This window comes from Aquarana catesbeiana, linkage group LG06 (genome assembly GCF_042186555.1).
Source record: "Aquarana catesbeiana isolate 2022-GZ linkage group LG06, ASM4218655v1, whole genome shotgun sequence".
Lineage (NCBI taxonomy): Eukaryota > Metazoa > Chordata > Amphibia > Anura > Ranidae > Aquarana > Aquarana catesbeiana.
In genome coordinates, this window is record NC_133329.1 from 8,262,973 (window position 1) to 8,284,639 (window position 21,667).

Here is a 21,667-nt window from a genome sequence, read left to right on the forward strand (position 1 = left end):
CTGCAACCCCTCACAGACACTCTAGTTGGAATGCAGGAACGAGCCCTGCTGCAAAGTATTGCATCAAAAATTGTAATTACATGCCCCTGTTAAACAAGGGCTGAAAAATTGGGCCTTAGGCACTGGTGCTGGTGCCACAACACTGCAACCCCTCACAGACACTCTAGTTGGAATGCAGGAACGAGCCCTGCTGCAAAGTATTACATCAAAAATCGTAATTACACGCCCCTGTTAAACAGGGGCTGAAAAATTGTGCCTTAGGCACTGGTGGTGGCACCCAGAACCAAAAATGTTCTTACAAGCTATCAGTGTGATGATTGAGGAGGAAGAGGATAATTACTCAGGGATAGTCACTCAGCATCAGCATAGGCAGTCTTTGAAGGGATCTGAGATTTCAAAAAAAATTATTCGGTTACATCAGCATCAGGTGTTTGGTAGCTGGTGGTGATCCAAGACTCATTCATTTTTATGAAGGTCAGTCGATCGACCGAGTCAGTGGACAGACGCACCCTGTGATCGGTTACCACGCCTCCAGCAGCACTGAATGTGCGTTCCGAAAGAACGCTGGATGCAGGACAGGCCAGTAGCTCAATTGCATACTGTGCAAGCTCTGGCCAGTGATCCATCCTCAAGACCCAGTAACCCAGAGGATTTTCGGTGGGAAAGGTGTCCAAGTCTGATCTTGCCCCTAGGTATTCCTGCACCATGTAAAACAGACGCTGGCGATGGTTGCTGGAACCGATCATACCTTGGGGCTGCGGACCAAAAAATTGTCTGAACGCATCGGTCAGATGGCCACCTTCTCCACCGCTCCTTCTTTGACTGACCGAAGCCTCAGCAACACGTTGTCCAGAAACAGGAGTTTGTAACCTCCCAGTCTCTGGGAACGCGTTGCACAGACCTTTCTGCAAGGCCTCCCGAAGATGTTTCATCCTCTGCTCCCTCTGCGATGGCAAGATAAGGTCCGCAACCTTACCCTTGTAACGTGGATCAAGGAGGGTTGCCAGCCAGTATTGGTCCTTCTCCTTGATACCACGAATACGAGGATCCTTACGCAGGCTTTGCAGGATCAGGGAGGCCATGCAGCGTAGGTTTGCTGAGGCATTCGGTCCGGAGTCCTCTGGGTCACTAAGGACGACATGGTCCGCAGCCACCTCCTCCCAGCCACGTACAAGTCCATGTGTTTCTTGGGACTGATCCCTTAAAGACTGCTGCTGATGCTGAGTGCCAGGCTCCACCTCCATACTGACACAATCTTCCTCCTCCTCCTCCTCCTCCTCCTCTTCCTCCTCGTCCTCTTCCTGTGTGATCGGCGGGCACGCAGGAACACTGTCTGGATAAAGGGGGCCTTGAGAGCTAAGGAAGTCCTCCTCTTCCTGCCTCTGTTCTGCCTCAAGTGCCCTGTCCATTATTCCACACAGCGTGTGCTCCAACAGGTGGACAAGGGGGACAGTGTCACTGATGCATGCACTGTCACTGCTCACCATCCTCGTGGCCTCCTCAAATGGTGACAGGACAGTGCATGCATCCCTGATCATGGCCCACTGGCGTGGGGAAAAAAAACCAAGCTCCCCTGACCCTGTCCTGGTGCCATAGTCGCACAGGTACTCATTGATGGCCCTCTGCTGCGTGTGCAGCCGCTGCAGCATGGCCAACGTTGAGTTCCACCTGGTGGGCATGTCACAGATTAGGCGGTTCTTGGGCAGGTTAAACTCCTTTTGGAGGTCCGTCAGCCGAGCACTGGCATTATATGACCGGCGGAAATGCACACAGACTTTCCTGGCCTGCCTCAGGACATCCTGTAAGCCCGGGTACCTGTCCAAGAACCGCTGCACCACCAAGTTAAGGACGTGAGCCAAACAGGGCACATGGGTCATTTGTCCCTGTCGGAGGGCAGAGAGGAGGTTGGTGCCATTGTCGCAAACCACCATTCCTGCCTTAAGTTGGCGTGGCGTCAACCACCTCTGAACCTGCCCCTGCAGAGCTGACAGAACCTCTGCCCCAGTGTGGCTCCTGTCCCCCAAGCACACCAGCTCAAGCACCGCATGGCATCTTTTGGCCTGCGTACTTGCGTAGCCCCTTGAACGACTACGGAGCACCGCTGGTTCCGAGGAAGAGGCCATGGAGGAAGACGAAGAGGAGGGGGTGGAGGAGAGAGGTGTGTCACAATCATTAGCATTTTGGAGGCGTGGTGGTGGAACAACCTCCAACACTACTGCACCTTGTCCTGCATTCTTCCCAGCTGCCAGCAGAGTCACCCAATGCGCCATGAAACTTAGGTAACGTCCCTGTCCATGCCTGCTGGACCATGAGTCAGCGGTAATATGCACCTTACCGCTGACCGCCCTGTCCAGCGAGGCATGGACATTGCCTTCCACATGCTGGTAGAGAGCCGGAATCACCTTCCGTGAGAAAAAGTGGCGTTTGGGTACCTGCCACTGAGGAACCGCACATTCCACAAACTCACGGAAGGGGGCAGAGTCTACCAACTGAAAAGGCAGCACTTGAAGTGCTAGCAATTTTGCCAAGCTAGCATTCAACCGTTGGGCATGTGGATGGCTGGGAGCAAACTTCTTTCGGCGGTGCAGCAGCTGGGGCAGGGAAATTTGCCTGGTACAATCTGACGTCGGTGTACCAAAATCAGATTGCCCACAAGTACATGGCTGTGACACACCTAATTCTACACCTTCATTCCTCTCAGTGCAGGTCTCAGAGAGGACTGAAGGTCTAGTGGGGTTGGAAATCTCAGCTGATGAGGAGCAAGCAGAGGTCCTCTTTGTTCTTTGGTGTGGGTCTTTTAGATACGCTTGCCAACGAACTGCATGGCAGGTCAACATATGTCTGGTCAAGCATGTGGTACCCAAGCGGGAGATGTTTTGGCCACGCGAGATACGCTTGAGACATATGTTGCAAATAGCAGCGGTGCGATCTGATGCACTCGTCTCAAAAAAGGCCCACACCAAAGAACTTTTTGAATAACGCGCAGAGACTGCAGCGCCCTGCACATGTGGAGCTTTGGGGTGTGATGCAGTCAATGTGCTGCCCTTAGGCTGGCCCCTGGAGGGCATCCTGCCTCGTTGGTGATGTGCCGCCTCCTCCTCCTCCTCCTCCTCCTCCTCCTCCTCCTCCTCCTCCTCCTCCTCTCTCCTATCAGGCACCCACGTTGAGTCAGTGACCTCATCATCCCCTCCCTCCTCATCACTGGAGCAAACCTGGCAGTATGCTGCAGCAGGGGGAGCATGACTGCCAGATTGCTGTCCTTCTTGGGCACCCCCTCTGTCCGTGCTCGTGTTACTGCCTTCATCGAGCTCAGTATCATCATCAGAGCCTTCCAAACGCTGGGCCTCCTCCTGGAGCATGTACCCAACACTGTGGTCAAACAGTTCGAGGGACTCCTCAGGAGGACATGGTGGGGCTAGGGAAGGAGTCACTGATGACATTGAGCCGAGGGAAGAGGCCGCTGCTTTGCCAGACAAAGTACCCTGGGCATGGGTGAGAGAGGATGAGGACGGCTTGGTCATCCACTCGACCAAGTCTTCCGCATGTTGCGGCTCAACATGGCCAGCTGCCGAAAAAAAGGCCAAGCGTGTCCCATGGCCACGTGCTGATGAGGATGCACCGTCTCCACGACCAGCACTAGACACAGAGCCTGCTTGCCCTCTCTTATTGGCTTGTGACTGTCTGCCTCTCCTTCTTGGCCTTCCAGACATACTAATGGCCTGTAGCTGCACTAAGCTGAGATATATATATATATATATATATATATATATATATATACAGTATATATATGTACTGATACTGCAGCTAGCAAAATCAACTGCCTGCCTGTAGTATGAGAACACCACCAACCTTCTACAGGTAGCTTTAGCTGAACACTGTGAGGTGGACGCACCCCACTAACTTGTAGGTTTAGCAGAACACTGTGAGCAGGACGCACTGCACTAACTGTAAATAGTCTAGCTGCCTGACTGTGGTACTAATAGGATCAAAAGAACACCAGCAATTTTCTTCAGGTAGCTGTATTTACTGTAACAAGACAAGCCTGCCTGTCAGTAAGAAGATAACAGAAACGGATCTAGCTGAACACTGTGAGCAGGACGCACCCCACTAGCTTGTAGGTTTAGCTGAACACTGTGAGGTGGACGCACCCCACTAACTTGTAGGTTTAGCTGAACACTGTGAGCAGGACGCACCCCACTAACTTGTAGGTTTAGCAGAACACTGTGAGCAGGACGCACTGCACTAACTGTAAATAGTCTAGCTGCCTGACTGTGGTACTAATAGGATCAAAAGAACACCAGCAATTTTCTTCAGGTAGCTGTATTTACTGTAACAAGACAAGCCTGCCTGTCAGTAAGAAGATAACAGAAACGGATCTAGCTGAACACTGTGAGCAGGACGCACCCCACTAGCTTGTAGGTTTAGCTGAACACTGTGAGGTGGACGCACCCCACTAACTTGTAGGTTTAGCTGAACACTGTGAGCAGGACGCACCCCACTAACTTGTAGGTTTAGCAGAACACTGTGAGCAGGACGCACTGCACTAAATGTAAATAGTCTAGCTGCCTGACTGTGGTACTAATAGGATCAAAAGAACACCAGTAATTTTCTTCAAAATACTGTAACAAGACAAGCCTGCCTGTCAGTAGGAATATAACAGGAACGGATCTAGCTGAACACTGTGAGCAGGACGCACTGCACTAAATGTAAATAGTCTAGAAGATAACAGGAACGGATCTAGCTAACTGAATACAGTGTATATATATATATATATGCAACACCTGGGATGCATATATATACACAATACACTTTAAGTGCAGCTAACTGACTGACTGTCCTGCCTAATCTAGCTAACTCAAATGAAATGACACTGTCTCTCTCTCTCTCTAAGCACACCGGAACACACTGCACAGGGCCGCCGTGGAGGCGGCCTTATATAGTGTGGGGCGTGTACTAAATCCCCTGAGCCATAATTGGCCAAAGCCTCCTTGGCTTTGGCCAATTACGGCTCTCTGTTAAGGCGGCGCTGTGATTGGCCAAGCATGCGGGTCATAGTGCATGCTTGGCCAATCATCAGCAAGCAATGCACTGCGATGCCGCAGTGAATTATGGGCCGTGACGCGCCACACGAATTTGGCGCGAACGGCCCATATCGTTCGCAATTCGGCGAACGATCGAACAGCCGATGTTCGAGTCGAACATGGGTTCGACTCGAACACGAAGCTCATCCCTACTGACCACCAATGTAAAGGGGACCTTCACACTGGCCACTAGTGTGAATGAAAGGATTGTATACCAAGCCCCAATAATGAGAAGATTTACACTGACCACCGATGTAGCACCCTGGAGTTTAGGAAGGGATGCTCCTCACAAATTTACTTGCCAGGGGTATTTATCCTGGTTGATTGTTAGAGATCTATTGATTCCCCCCTAAGTTTGGCCTGGTTGTACTTGTCTATACTACCACTAGGTGGCCGGGTACTTGGTGGTGCTAGATATGAGAAAGGTAACGCAAGGTCAAGTTATGGGTATGTGAGTATCTCAGCCAATGGGCAAGGGTTTCTTTGAATCCCATGGCCTGCTGGGAGCGCCTATATATTTGGGTGGAGTCAGGTGATCTATGTTCTGTGCCACATGGATGGCTGTCTGGGTGGACAGGCTTCTAGGTCAGAGATTGGGCCTATCTTGAGGGGCATCTGGCTGCTAGGTTGTCTGAGAGCCTATCCAGAAGCAAGAGAGCAGCGTAGGGTTGGGACTGCGGCTTGCAGTCAAACCAAAAGTGACGATTCTGTCGGCTGGAGAACCTGTCGTGGTTGGAGATAGAAAGGAAGCTGTTGCCACTAAGGAACCAACCACCTTATTACCAGGGACCACAGTGAGTAACTGAAGCAAGTACCGGAGCAGTATTTTCCCTGAACGGGCATGGTGGAGAATTGGTAAACTTCAGGCAGTGATCAAGTCAGGGACCCAACCACGCTTGCAGAGCAGCCATGTGTGCCAAGCTAGGTACTGAGCAGGCCAGTGGGGTGAAGCTTGAGAAGTATCTGAAGTGCCAAGCTAGGGACCCAGCAGAGAGGCGGGGGTGACGCTTGAAGAAGATACCACCGTGAAGATTGGAGGAGCTCAAGGGATTCAGTGGCAGTGAATTAGTGGGTCTAGTGAGAGAGAGACCGGGAGCTCAGTGTGCTGAAGAACTACAAGGAGAAGTTGTAGTGAAGGTGAAAGAACTGTTACGCTTTGTGTTAGGAACTGTTAAAGACTGTTGCCATAGGAGACAGCATTACTGCACGTGCAGATGTGGCGTCTTGCTTGAGTCCTTTCTCTATACAGCTGTCCTCCTATTGAAGTCTCAGAGTCTGCTCTTTGAACTTGCAACCACTTAAGGGTGTCCTGGCCCTAACTCTCTTTCCCCAAAAAAGTTTGTAAGAGAAATAAACATCTCTTTTGCATCCAAGAAGTGTCTGGCGCCTAATAACTTTATCCACCTTACACTTACTATGCCTCACAACCCACCATATACAGAAGGATGTCAGCTATCTCTGGCCCTGGAGGTTTGTCATTAGACTGAAGGAGGCCGGAGACCTTGCTACACCAATGTAACTGAGACATTTAGCCTGCGTTCACATTTGTGTGTGTTGGGAATACATGCAAAATCGCTTTCCTGACACCACAGAAACGTGCTGCCCTTTAGAAGATGCACAGCGATGCCATTATTTGTTAATGACACCCTCACACATCTGCTGACATGTGCTGTGGAACCGCGTGATTTTGAAAAAGCGTTAGGGAGTTTCTTACGCATTTCTAATGCCACGTACACACGAGCGGAATGTCCGACAGAAAAAGTCAGACGGAAGCTTTTCATCTTCTATTCCGATCGTGTGTAGGCCTCATCTGATTTTTTTTTTTCAAAAATTCTGACGAACCTAGAAATAAAACATGCTCTAAATATTTCCGACAGAACCAATTCCTATCGGGAAAATTATATATTTTTATATTTTGTTATAAAATTTTGCAAACAGGTAATTTTTCTCCTTCATTGATGTACGCTGATGAGGCTGCACTGATGGGCACCAATAGGCTGCACTGATGGGCACTGATGGGCTGCACTGATGGGCACCGATGGGCTGCACTGATGGTCACCGATGAGCTGCACTGATGGGCACTGATGGGCACCGATGGGCTGCATTGATGGGCACCGATGAGCTGCTCTGATGGGCACTGATGGGCTGCACTGATGGGCACCGATGGGCTGCACTGATGGGCACTGATGAGCTGCACTGATTGGCACTGATAAGGCAGCACTGGTGGGCACTGATAGGCAGCACTGGTGTGCACTGAGAGGTGGCACTGATGGGTGGCACTGAAGGGCATTGATAGGTGGCACTGGTGAACACTGAGAAGTGGCACTAATAGGTGGTACTGATAGGTGGCACTGATAGGTGGCAGTGATAGGCACTGATAGGTGGCAGTAATGGGCACTGATGGGTGGCAGTGATGGGCACTGATGGGTGGCAATAATGGGCACTGATCAGCACTGGTAGGTTACACTGATAGGCAGCACTGCTAGGATGACACTGATGAGGCACTGATTGGCACCACTGGTGGGCATTGATAGGTGGCACTTGTGGGCATTGATAGGTGGCACTGGTGGGCACTGCGGGCACTGTTAGGTGGCAATGGCAGGTGGCACTGTCAGGGGGTACTGATTGGCATAGATGAGGCAGATGTACCTCCTTCCTTTTCAGGACCGATGTCCCTTGCACATAAGCCGTTGATCAGCTTTTTTTTCTCCTCACGCTGTTAGCATGAGGAGAAAAAAAATGATTACCGAGCGTTTGTTTACACACATGATCAGCTGTCATTGGCTGACAGCTGATCACATGGTAAGGGGCCGGGATCGGTCCCTTACTCGGATATGTGATCACCCGAGTCTCAGTGACTCGGTGATCACAGCGCGCGCTGCGCACGCCCTGTAGGGGGCATGCGGGGAGCGTGCAAAGGGGGGGACGTCATATGACAGCATCCCGGAAATTCAGGTCCACACTGTAGCCGTCATTCGGCTATGGCCCGGACGTCAAGTGGTTAAATCTATGGAGTTGATTTACTGAAAGTGGAGAGTGCCAAATCTGGTGCAGCTATGCATGGTAGCCAGCTTCTAACTTCAGCTTGTTAAGACCCCTTTCACACCGAGGGCGTTTTGCAGGAACTATAGCATTAAAAATAGCGCCTGCAATCCGCCCTCAAACAGCTGCTCCATTGTCTCCAGTGTGAAAGCCCGAGGGCTTTCACACTGGAGCGGTGCGCTGGCAGGACGTCAGGAAAAGTCCTGCCAGCAGCTTTTTTGGAGCGGTGTGTTTACCACTCCTCCACTGCTGCTCCCCATTGGAATCAATAGGGCAGCCCTGTGATGCCACCAGCAAAACGCCGCTATTGCAGGCGGTTTTAACCCCTTCTCAGCCGCAAGTGGGGGGTAAAAGCGCCCCGCTAGTGGCCGAAATGCGCCGCAAATCTGACGGTAAAACGCCACTAAAAATAGCAGCATTTTACCGCTGATGCTATGGGCGGCTCGGTGTAAAAGGGGTGTAAGTTTTGACAAAAAAAACAGAAGCTGATTGGTTTCTATGAAGAGTTGCAGAAGATTTTGCACTCTCCAGTTTTAGTAAACCAACCCCAAGTCTCATAACATGTATGTGTGGCACCACGGAATGTGGAGTATGAGCATTGTCCAGCTCCAGATGTTATACCACACATGCACAAGAACAATCCCAAAGATCATTGGGGGGCCATTGGGCTGACAAAGCATGAGAAAGAAGAAGTCAGACATTTTTTTTACATGGTGGTGGGGGAATGGGGACAAAGGCACAATCCAGCCTTTGATAATGTGGCAAGATAGGGGAAAAAAAGGTTCATGTATGCATTGAGGTTTACTTGGGCTCATACAGACTATTAGTGTGCATTGACAATTTTTTTTTTTTTAGGGTTTTAGGGATGGGGCTGCTTTAATGGTCTTGTAGTTAGTTGGATGCAATCACAGCCTTATGCCGCGTACACACGATCGGATTTTCCGACGGGAAATGTTGGATGTGAGCTTGTTGGCTGAAAATCCGACTCCATCGAACATTTGTTGTAGGACTTTCCGCCAACAAATGTTGGCTAGCAGGTTCTCAAATTTTCCGCCAATAAAACTTTGTTGTTGGACTTTTCCGTTGCACAAATGTTCACGCATGCTCGGAATCAAGTACGAGCCGGAAGCGCTCGGACTTGTAAAACTAGCGTTCGTAATGGAGATATCACATGACTTTTGAACTTCCTTTTTATAGGCTCGCCGTACTTCTTGTACGTCACCACGTTGGTAATTGTTGGCCAACATTTGTGTGACTGTGTGTATGCAAGACAAGTTGGAGCCAACACCCTTCAAACAAAAATCCACGGTTTTGTTGTCGGAAAGGCCGATAGTGTGTGTGGGGCATTAGGCCCCTTTCGGGCAGGCTCCGTTTTCATCAGCAGGGGATCTGTCCACTGTGCCCCTGCTGATCAGAGCAGAGTGGGCAGATGACAGGTCTGTGTCCCCCTAGTTTATGCAGAGCACACATGGATAGAGACCACTTTGGTTTACTCTATGAGCGGTTGGGAGTACATTACACTCGACAACCTCTGATCCACCTACACGGAGGAGGATGGATGCCCTTCCATTTGTTTTTAGCAGATCAGATTGGAGGTAGGCGGGTGTAAACAGACACAAGTCTGCTCATACCCACCGGTCCATAGAACTATTCAATCAGGTCCACCGGAAAAACGGACAGGCCGACCTGATCAGAACAGTTGTGTGAAAGGGACCTTAGGTCTTCATTTGTAGATTTTGGTTGGATGTTTCCAAAATCAGAAACCTACTAATTTCCCACAGTGACCACCTATCTGAAGTGATATGCATTAGCCAATAAATGTGTAATATGTGTTTGTGCTGTCGTATAACAGGGGAAGACTGAGCTTTGTGTGGATAGGAACTAGGTTGAGGTCACCAATTTTACAGGTTTGAAATGGCTAAAATTGCTAAATGACCTCCAGGAGCCCCCAGGAACAGAAAAGTCTGGTTCCCGGTCTTCATTCTCAAGGCTTCCACTACTTTTATACTGAAAGGCTTCCACTACTTTTATACTGAAAGACCTTATCCTCCCCATTCTCAGAGCAGCTACTGGTACCACCACTATTGAAGAAGAGCCGCCATTATAATTTTGATTAAATTATTTTTGATCTAAAGTGGTTGAGAAGCTAGAAGAAGTCTAACTATTGAGCTACATCACTTGGGACAACCTATGTTATCTTAACTGAGTCTACAAATGTTCCCATTCACAATCACAGAACAGGGTGCTTTTGTTTGGCGGTGGAAGGAAACCATCATAGTCTGAACATACAAGTTCCCTAAATTGAGGATCTTAGCTGGTTTAAAGCCAGGATCCTTGCAAAGATGCGATACCAACCACTGATCCAGCAGAATCATGTAGGCAAAGGGCGATTTTCTGTGTGCAGTGTATAAATGAGAACACTTTAGATGTACAGTCACCTCATGAAATGTATATTGTAGAATTATGATTTACAATAGACAGATGATTTAGAAATACTAATTCTCTTATTCTCACATCTTTTGCAGGGTTCAACACATCAGGTAAGGCAGATGAATGCTTTGTGATTCTGTTACATGTATGCATGTTCTTATTAACCGCTTTACCTCCATGCCAATTCTGACATTTCTGTCATACATGTAAAAAATAACATTTTTTTTTTTTTTGCTAGAAAACTACTTATAACCCCCAAAAATATAATTAAAAAAAAATAAAATTCGGTAACAAAATGGTGATTCTGTTAATTTTTTTATGTCACGCGATATTTGCGCAGTGATTTTTAAAACCCAAATTTTTAGGAAAAAGTATTTTAATACATTTTTTAATACCTTTTTTTTCTTGGTAAAATATAAAAGCTGATGTTACACCGAGTAAATAGATACCTAACATGTCACAGTGCTATACCAAAACTTAAAAGTCTTTACAGGTCACCAGTTTATAGTTACAGAGGAGGTCTAGCACTAAAATTATTGCAATCGCTCTGACGTGCGTTGCGATACCTCACATGTGTTCACCATTTACATAGTTACATAGTTACATAGTTACATAGTAGGTAAGGTTGAAAAAAGACACAAGTCCATCAATTCCAACCTATGTGTGTGATTATGTGTCAGTATTACATTGTATATCCCTGTATGTTGCAGTCATTCAGGTGATTATCTAATAGTTTCTTGAAACTATCAATGCTCCCCGCTGAGACCACCACCTGTGGAAGGTAATTCAACATCCTTGCCGCTCTTACAGTAAAGAACCCTCTACGTAGTTTAAGGTTAAACCTCTTTTCTTCTAATTTTAATGAGTAGCCACGAGTCTTGTTAAACTCCCTTCCACGGAAACGTTTTCTCCCTATTGTGGGGTCACCAGTCCGGTATTTGTATATTGAAACCATATCCCCTCTCAAGCGTCTCTTCTCCAGAGAGAATAAGTTCAGTGCTCGCAATCTTTCCTCATAACTAAGATCCTCCAGACCCTTTATTAGCTTTGTTGCCCTTCTTTGTACTCGCTCCATTTCCAGTACATCCTTCCTGAGGACTGGTGCCCAGAACTGGACAGCATACTCCAGGTGCGGCCGGACCAGAGTCTTGTAGAGCAGGAGAATTATCGTTTTATCTCTGGAGTTACATACTGTATGTGTGCGGGACTTGCATATGCATTCACATTTGTGCCTGAGAATGGGGGGAACTGGGTGCTTTAAATCCCCCTTTTTTTATTGTTTTATTTATTTTAAACTTTTTTTACACTGCCCTTTTAATTTTTTTTAACAACGTTATTGCTATCAGATGGGATGAACAGCAGGTCCTCTTTGTGGAGAGAGTCTAATAGACCCCAAATCTATCCTCTGCCCTTTAAAAGCATCTGATCAAACTGAGATTGGTTCAATTAGATGCTATACAAGCCGGTAATGCCTTGTAAACATCAAACCGAAACCAGAGGTGACAAAATTCTCTTTGCTTTACAGAGGGGGTGGATGTATCTTCCCCTCCCCCCTCTGAGTATACAATGGGACCAAGTGGTGGTGGTATCGGGCTCCTCTTTCACTTAGGAAAGCCTGGTTAAAAGCAGGAGAGGGGCCCCTTACACGCTCTGTAGAACTGATCGAAAGAGACGTATAGCTACTCAGATTACTTCTAAAAGAAAGCCTATAGTCAGCTAAAAATGTTGAGGCTGGGAAGATGCCTGCAGGTGCAGAGAGGTTGACGTGGTTTAAACACAACCTGTATGTGTATGCATATTTAGACTCATTAATAGCATGTATAATGTCTATAAGCCTGGCCTCCGAAATTGGGGAAATAGACACCAAGAGAGCAGGAGGAGTAATCAAACACTACTCCATACAGTTGTTCAATTGTTCAATGAACCTCCATTTGGATGCTTTTAACATCTATCACTCTTCCAGCATGGGTCCTCTAGTTGCAGCTAAGCAATTGTCCAGCTCAATGAAATGGAACAAATCTCTAACCACAAGCCTTCATAATAGTGCCATCCCCTGAGAACCCTCTAAAGCACATTAGTATCAAAAGATTTCACAGGGATAGTAGTGAGAAGGTAGTTGGATGTGTGGAAAATGAAGGTCACCCTCTGCCACTGTGCCTGTTCCCAGCTGCCACTCTGCCTGTTCCCAGCTGCCACTCTGCCTGTTCCCAGTGATCTATTATTGTTCCCCACCCGTAATCAGTAGATTAAAGTGGTTCTAAAGGTTCCTTTTTATCTTTAAAATAATAAAGACATCATAATTATTTGCACTGTGTAATGGTTTTGTACAGAGCAGCCCAGATCCTCCTCTTCTCAGGTGCCTCTCTGGAGCTTCTGGACCTGTTCCCTTGCTGAGAGCCCCCCATAGCAAACTGCTTTCTCTGGGGGCACGTGTGTGCTCGCTCCCAAGAGTGTGGCTCAGTCGCTCCCCACTACCTCCTCACTGGCTGTGATTGACAGCAGCATCTTAACTATCTCAACCATCTCTGTATCGAAAGTATCAAACCCAGGAGAGCCTGAGCTCTCAGGCACATCGCTGGATCAGGATCAGGCTTGGGTAAGTATTAGTGGGGCTGCACACAGAAGGTTTTTTATCTTCATGCATAGAATGCATGAAGGTTAAAAATCTTTACCCCTTACAACCACTTTAATCAACTATGTACCTTTGCTATCAACAATTTGACAACATGTTAGGCTTTCCACCATTGGGTTGGATTATGTGCATTTGAAAATGGTGTTTTGGCAATCGTTTCAGATCTTCCATTATGTTCTTGAATGATCAACATTTGTCTTAACACATTTCAGGAGACTATGGTGAATGGATACAGGGGACTGGGATGCCCTTGTAGATATATTGATGATGTGGTATTTTCCCAACACTCAACTGGCAAAGCCAAATAGATGAGTGGTCAAGGGACTTCAATCTATTCCAGTTGAGTCGTAATAGCTATACCATTGCCTAGATCAGTGTTCTCCAAACTGTGGCCTAAGGGCCAGATGTGGCCCATTGCTTTCCTTTATCTGGCCCTTGGGGAACTATTCCATCAACTAACACCAATGATGGGGCACCATTCTGCCTGCTAAGCATACTAATCCCAACGCACACGTTCCTGTTGAAGTGGCTGTGCAAATAAGTGGGTGCTGCAGTGACCAACGACTGGAACTGTTCAAAGTCAAAATGAAAAAATTTCACCAGCACATCAAGGATCTCCAAAATGGGTCCAGAACTTTAATAAAGATCACATAGTTACAACAGTGAGCAACATTTCGGAGCTTCAAAGGACCCACTCAAATGACTGATGAAGGGGTCCTTTTAGGCTTCAAAACGTTGCTCACTGCTGTAACTATGTGATCTTTATTAAAGATCCTTGATGTGCTGGTGACTTTTTTTTTCATTTCACAATTCCCCCTACTGACACCATCAATGTGGTACTATTCCTCCTATTAAAAGCACTGATGGGTCATGATGGATTTTCTACTCCAACTAGCCACGGTCCGGCCCCCCTCAGGCTTGAAGGACAGTAAACTGGCCCTTTTGCTTAGAAAGTTTGGAGACCCTTGGCCTAGATAAAAACTTCCTATACATAAGGTTAAATTTAAAAAATGTGAACACAAAGATAAGGATCTTTATTTAACCATATTAATGTAGGTTTCAAATCTCATTGGTCTCAGATGAAAAACTAGGGTCCTTATCCTGTTGTGTTAGCATTGAAATTGAGTCCATCTTCCAAGAAATTCCTTGATGTTAGCATTGTGAATTTAGCCTATGGTCTACCATATATTTCTAACTATAATCTCTCACTAATATATTTACTTTATATTTTAGGAAACTGTTCAGATTCTGACTGCAACCCGAACGCAACGTGTGGAGAGTTTGGTGGGGACCAGCAGTGTACGTGTAAAGTGGGATTTGCAGGAAATGGAACGTATTGTGAGGACATTGATGAATGCCAGGATGGTTACACCAACAATTGTGTTTTTTATGGTGGTGGAACCTGTGTGAACACCATCGGATCTTACACCTGTAAATGTAACACTGGTTTCAAGTATAAGGAAGAATCTGGCTGTGTTGACATTGATGAGTGTGCCGACAGCGCTCTGAATAACTGTCTTCCACTAGCCGTGTGTACCAATGGATACGGGTCTTATGCCTGTTCCTGTCCTTCCAAATACTATGAACTTGGATCAAATTCCTGTACTGACCCTTGCTCCAACCACACCGTACGCAATGACCCCTGGCGCAGTACTTCTAACATACATAATTATACTGACTATTTGTATAACTTTGATTGGGCTCGTTGTGACCTTGGCATGTACGGCTGGTATCGGTTTCAAGGAGAACATAATCTGCGAATCCCCGAGTACTGTGTCCCATTATACAGCTGCGGAGTTCATGCGCCTATGTGGCTGAATGGCTTACATCCAACCGTCGAAGAAGGAATCGCCAATCTTACGGCCTGTGCCAACTGGATTGCGTGCTGTATGTGGTCAAGGCCCATTTCGGTGAAGATGTGTCCCAAAGGCTTTTATGTGTATAAAATACAGAGTACACCACAATGCTGGTATGGCTATTGTACAGGTAAGTATTCACACAGTAACAGTCTGCTTTATTCAATAAAAAAATTATTTTCTGCCTTTTGTATATTGTGATCACTATAGTGCCGTGTACACACGGTTGGATTTTCCGACGGGAAATGTTGGATGTGAGCTTGTTGTCTGACCGTGTGTACGCTCCATCGAACATTTGCTGTCTGACTTTCCACCAACAAATGTTTCTTAGCAGGTTCTCAAATTTTCCGCCAACAAAACTTTGTTGTCGGAAAGTCCGATCGTGTGTACACAAGTCCATCACACAAAAGTTCCACGCACGCTCGGAATCAAGCAGAAGGAGCCGCACTGGCTATTGAACTTCCTTTTTCTCGGCTCATTGTACGTCTTGTATGTCACCGCGTTCCCACGTTCAGAATTGTTGGCCAACATTTGTGTGACCGTGTGTATGGAAGACAAGTTTGAGCTAACAACCTTCGAACAAAAATCCACGGTTTTGTTGGCAAAATCCAATCGTGTGAACGCGGCATAAGAATTAAAGCTGAATTCCAGGTATTTTTTTTTTTATTACTGGTATACAGGATTTATATAGTGCCACAAGTTTGTGCAGCACTTTACAATATAAAGGGAGACACTGTGATTGCAATACAGTTCAATACAGAAGGAATAGGTGGGACCTGCCCGTGGAGCTTACAATCTACAGGGAGGAGGAGGTGGTACAAAATCCCTTATGATACTATTTGACCTTTTAAAGGACAAAATCTCTTGGTTTATGATCAATGAACACCTCTCTGCTATTCTGCAGGATTCAGTTTCCATATTTGGGAAAACATGGGACCCCTGGAATAAATATTTGACAGGTGCTACCTCTTAAATATGGCAAAAAACAAGTAAAAATTTGCGCTGAACTGAAAAAAGCAAGCGGCCAGCAAAGTTCGTAGATAGCAAACAAAAAGTCACATGCATGTAAATTATTGCGGCGCTGAAAAGTTCAAAAATGAAATTGAAGAGTGGGAGGAATTCAATCACCAAATATATTGTGCAGATGTAGAAAGAGTCACTCGTCACCACGTGGTAATGTAGTCTGCTTACCAGAAGGTATTAAGGATTAGGCATAGATGATAAATACTCAAAAGCATCCAGCAAATCCAGAGGCATGCCTCTGAAGACATCTGTTATGATGAAACATGTCAGGCAGGCTGACATCCGTACGCTGATTGCTGCAGCCGTTTGTGCCTATCCTTGATGCATGCTGTTTTAAGCTTCAACTGTAAGTTACTACAATAAACGTTTTTTATCTATCATTAAAGGGCTTCACTATGGGTCCTTCATTTTCTTTTCTCGGATATATGATGACTACATGCCTGAATGCCTAATTCTGAAGTGACCATTGGGAGAAGTTTATATGTGAAGGAAATCCCACAGATGTTGTGGTCTGACGAGGGGTTCCAGTGGGCTGGATTTGCTGGATGCTTTTGAGTATTTATCATCTATGCCTAATCCTTAATACCTTCTGGTAAGCAGACTACATTACCACGTGGTGACGAGTGACTCTTTCTACATCTGCACAATATATTTGGTGATTGGATTCCTCCCACTCTTCAATTTCATTTTTGAACTTTTCAGCGCCGCAATAATTTATATGCATGTACCTCTTAAATATGCTGTGAATTAACCTTTTTTTGGTTAATTTTCCTTTAAGGGGGTGTGGCAGGGGGCGTGTCCTATGCCTACATACGTTTGTTAGTAGGTGTCCCTCATTCCCATCTTAAAATGTTGGGGGGTATGCCACCCCAATGCAGTGGTGTTAACCGGGCACAAATGAGACAAGGCAATTTGTCTTGTCCATGCGGTGGGTCTGTGCTGGGATAGCTGCCCAAATGCAGTCCCACCGCATGTGGTGTGGACCTTTCCTCACACAATCCGGACAAAGAAATGTCCATGCTTTTTCTATTACGTGTGATTCCTGCATCATTACTACCACCTAGTGGTCATATATATTTTTTTTTTGGCTTGAGGAAAAGATTTGCCGGCTTAAGACCAATGTGGGACAACTGCAGCATCACACCAATGCAGCAGGATAGAGGTGAGTATATGGTTCTGTTTCCTTGTTAACCAACAGATATCAACATTTATGTATCATCAAACCCTGAAAAACATATGAATTCTATAAACAATAACTCAAAAAATCAAAAAAATGAATTGTGAAACTAACAGAAGTCACAATATTGTTTCAGAGAATCAGGTAAACACCACTACAACAACTCCTACAACAGCTTTCAGGACAACACTTCCTACAGCTTTTACGACTTTGTATACCACTAGGGACATCCAAAATGTTACATCTGGTTTTACTTCTACGGCACATGATAACTCCACATTCCTTACCATGGAAACTCCTACTACGGGGACCCCTTATACGACAGCCGTCACAAATACCAGCTGTTCAGTCGGAGGTAAGCATTAGAGGCTTTCAACCACCAAAAAACAAGACTCCTGAGACTTAGAGGAAGTGACATCACTTCCTGTGCTTCTAAATCAGTTAAGGACGCTTAAACTGCAAGGAAGTTCTCAAGGCCCTGTTCACACCTGAGCAGAGCGATTTTTAAGTGTTTCTTAAGAATTTTGCAAGCATATTACGAGAGTTTTAGAAGCGCATTACAAGTATTTTATAAATGTATTCAACCTTCAGGTAGTTTTATTTTAGGCAATTAAAGTCACTCGGGGGTGGGGGTTGGAGGTAGGGAGCTGCTTTTTTGCCAAAAAACTTGCTACAAAACGCTCGTAAAATGCCCATATTGAGCATTTTTATAGGCATTCCCATTGAAGTCTATGGGGTCAAACTGCCTCCAGTATGTCTAAAAGAAGCACATTCACATTTTTTTTTTAACGACAAGCTTTTTCAGGGGCATACGTACAGGGGTCACAGGGATTGCCATTGCGGCCCGGCCTCATGCTCCAGGGGGGCGTGTGAAGCCCGCCTGTACACCTGGATAGATATAGAACAAGTTTGGGACCTTAAATGAGGCCCACATAGACATGTGCCTCCATCATGTGCTGAATATCTGGGGGAGGGAGAGGAGGAGAAGCGGGCACTCAGCACCTGCATGGAGGGTTCAGTTCCTCATCATGCCACTGCCCCTGCCACTCTCCTATCCAGGTGTATGCAAAAAAGGAAAGAGTTTGGGACTTTAAATGAGGCGTGTACACCAATGATCGGTGCAGTGAACACAGTCTCAATATGAATACATAAATAAGAATAAATACACATTAAAACAATCTTTAATGGATTGTATAACAATGTAAAAAAAACATGTTGTACCATAATGTAACAGTTGCTCGATAGCATACCATAGCAATGATGCAGCAAAATTACACAGTAAAATACATACATTGTGTACATGATATTACAATAGAGGGATTGACGCACAATATGCTCTACGCGTTTCATGAAAAAAAATCACTTCTCGTTTATGTATTCACTGTGTTCACTGCACCAACCATTGGTGTACATGCCTCATTTAAAGTCCCAAACTCTCTCCTTTTTTGCTTACACCTGTATAGGAGGGCAGCAGGGGCAGTGACATGAAGAGGAACTGATTCAGTCTATGCAGCTGCCGAGTGCCCGCTTCTCCTCCTCTCCCTACCGCAGATATTCAGCGGCTTCAGACAGGGAGATGGAGGGCATTGGTTCCTCTACATGCCACTCCGGCTGCCTTCCTATCCTGCTGCCACGGGCCCCTGTGTGCTTTCCTGCCCCCCTCACCCCTCACCCCCCACCCCGAGGGAATCTGTCAGGATGGAGAGCAGTGAATTGGCTGGTAAAAGCATCAATTATCGGCCCCTTCCTTCTCTTAATGAATAGTCAGTGGTCGTCACCAGTTTCGGTTTACTATGCTTCAGTTTATAAATGGACGGGAAGCTCTGTACAGGGCTAATCCTGTTTGTTTGAAACAAGAAATATGTAAATAATAATGAATAATACAATTGTAAGAATTAAATAAACAGAATAAAATGGTAAAAAAATAATAATAAAAAAACAGCAAAAATAAAAAAAAAAACCTGACACCAGTGGCAGAACTACAGGGGTTACAAAGGTCAAACTTGCGACTGGGCTCTGGCATTCCACCACTGTGGGGGGGGGCAAGACGGCAGGAAAGTGGCCTGCTGCAGTACCGTAATAAAGGGTCTCACGATGGGAATAAAGATCCCTGAGATCATTGAGGGCCCTGGTTGGAGGCCCGGGGGGCCCCCCTTGGTTTCTTCCACCGGGGCCCTGAAGGTTCTAGTTAGGCCTCTACATTTTCCTACAGGCAACCAAACATTCAGATGTGAACAAGGGCCGTTGAAATGAATGGGATTTTGTTTGAGTGTAATAAAGCTAGAAGGTTCAAGATGAAAAATGCTCAGGGCTGAACGGGGCCTTAAAACAACACCACAAATCCAATAATGTTTGATAGCAGCATGCAAATATTAGAAAGATTTTTTTTTCTGAACCCTCAACCTCCATAGGACATGGGGTGGGTGTTAGACATTGGACAAATTGTCAAGTGTGCCATGTAGAAAGTAATGCACTTCATGAATTCCTGATTTGTAATTTTGTTTCTACCTAGAATCCATTGTCAGCTCTGCAAACAGTCAATGTTTTCCCAATGAAGAGTGCAGGATTGTTAATGAAGTATCAGGATGTTATTGCACTCCATCATTAAATTACACCACTGTCTTTGGTTATGCCATGCCTGAAGGTAAGGAGACGTAAATATGCTTCCATATTATTCCACATTTCTTTAGTGGCATTTAACAAACCGATAGCTAATAGTAGACATGTCACCACTCCAAGTCTGCATGAAAATCTCTTCCCTCTAGAACTCGGGATCCCTATTAAAGGGAACTCAACCATGCTCCATTAATTCAGCAGGAAAGCAGAAGGTGAACACTGATGACAAAGCACACTACAGACCCTCCTAGGACCACACCTCCCTAACATTTCAGAAAACACAAGCTAAAGTGCTGCTCACTAGCTAGTCGTGGTCATTTTTAACTGGACTTATGTTGTTGAAGAGGTTTCGCTACTCATTCAAGTGATGTCCTTTAGTTAAGGAATCCAATTGGATGAGTCGCAAAATGTCTTCAACATTACAGAGTAGATCCAAGTAAATGGGACTAACGTCTACTCTGTACAGGAAAAAAAGATTATGGATTCCTGATCAATACATTTACCTATATAGCCAAAGTTTGAGGATCCCCCTCCAAATGATGGAGTGCAGGTATCCCCAGTAAAGGGGACTGTTAAGGCTACATCATTCAAAGTCATTGTGAACAATTGTGCTCTTCTATCCTTTGTGGTAACAGTTTGGTGAGGACTCTTTTCTGTTTCAAGCATGACTGTGCCCCCTCCGTGTACAAAGCCAGCACCACAAAGACATGGTTTGATCAGTTTAATGTGGAGGACCTCAAATGTCCTGTACAGAGCTTTGACCTCAGCCCTATCGAACACGTTTGTTATTAATTGGAACACCGATTGTGAGCCAGGTCTTCTCATCCAACATTCAAAGCTGACCTCACAAACGGGCACAAAATCCTATACACCCTCCAAAATCTTGTGGAAAACCTTCCCAGGAGAGTGAAGAATGTTATGGCCACAAAAGAGGAACAACTCAGTATTAACAATCATGATTTTGGCATGGGATGTCCAACAAGCTCATAGAAGTGTTCAGGTCAGGTTTCCACCAAATTGTGGTTGTATGGTATATATCAGTGGGTGTCAACTTATGAGCTAAAGGGGGCTCAAATGCAGCCCCTGACATCACCAAAGGACCGCACATATTGTTTAATAAATGTAATGTTTGAAAGGACTGTCAGAAACTGCAGACCTAATAGAGGAAATGAGGGTAAGAGACTGTGGGCATGCTCCATTTTTGACTGGGGATATCCTGCAGAAGACAATGTGAAACTGGGAAGATGTTGCATAAGGCTAGTAGAGACCAATGCTATTACCCTAATCAATGTTCCCACTACAGACTGCTGAGGTCCGAGGGCGTTACCTCATATACCAAAGAGCTGCATGCTGCCCTCGGGCCACAGGTTGTGACTTCTTGGTCCAGTTTTTTTTTGAAGCACTTATGGACTTTTCATTAGATATTTTGCATTTTTTATCACTTTCACCAATTGTTATTTCACTATCCATGATATATGGTCTGAAACTGTTTTTTTAGCACGTTCATTATTAGTATCATTTGTAGCACCCCCTATCAACACATTCACATTGTCTAGTAGCTTGCCTACAGTATCTGGGGAGCAGCTTTATAGTTATTTAATATATTTGGAGCAAGGTTTGTCTTTTTTATCATTTTCAGTACTTTACTTGGAAAAATACAACAGCAATTACAAAGTCCAACAGTCACAGACATAATTCTTCCCTAGTTCCCTAGCTCAAACTGCAGGCTTGTGTGCTGCCCCGGCATACCTGCAAAGGTAGTGCCCATGCAATTACATTTCTTCAGAGGCACTCTCATGTTGATGTAAAT

The 21,667-nt window shown here is 45.7% G+C and overlaps 1 protein-coding gene across 1 annotated transcript in view; it reads left to right on the forward strand.

The window, feature by feature from the left end:
• LOC141148146 (uncharacterized) overlaps positions 1-21,667 on the forward strand; it is a 98,184-nt gene that overhangs the window by 66,602 nt on the left and 9,915 nt on the right. Inside the window, exons 21-24 of the mRNA XM_073635332.1 lie at positions 10,649-10,663; positions 14,419-15,171; positions 17,378-17,596; positions 19,754-19,885. Coding sequence (XP_073491433.1) covers positions 10,649-10,663; positions 14,419-15,171; positions 17,378-17,596; positions 19,754-19,885 — 1,119 coding nt within the window. The remainder of the gene's footprint in view (positions 1-10,648; positions 10,664-14,418; positions 15,172-17,377; positions 17,597-19,753; positions 19,886-21,667) is intronic.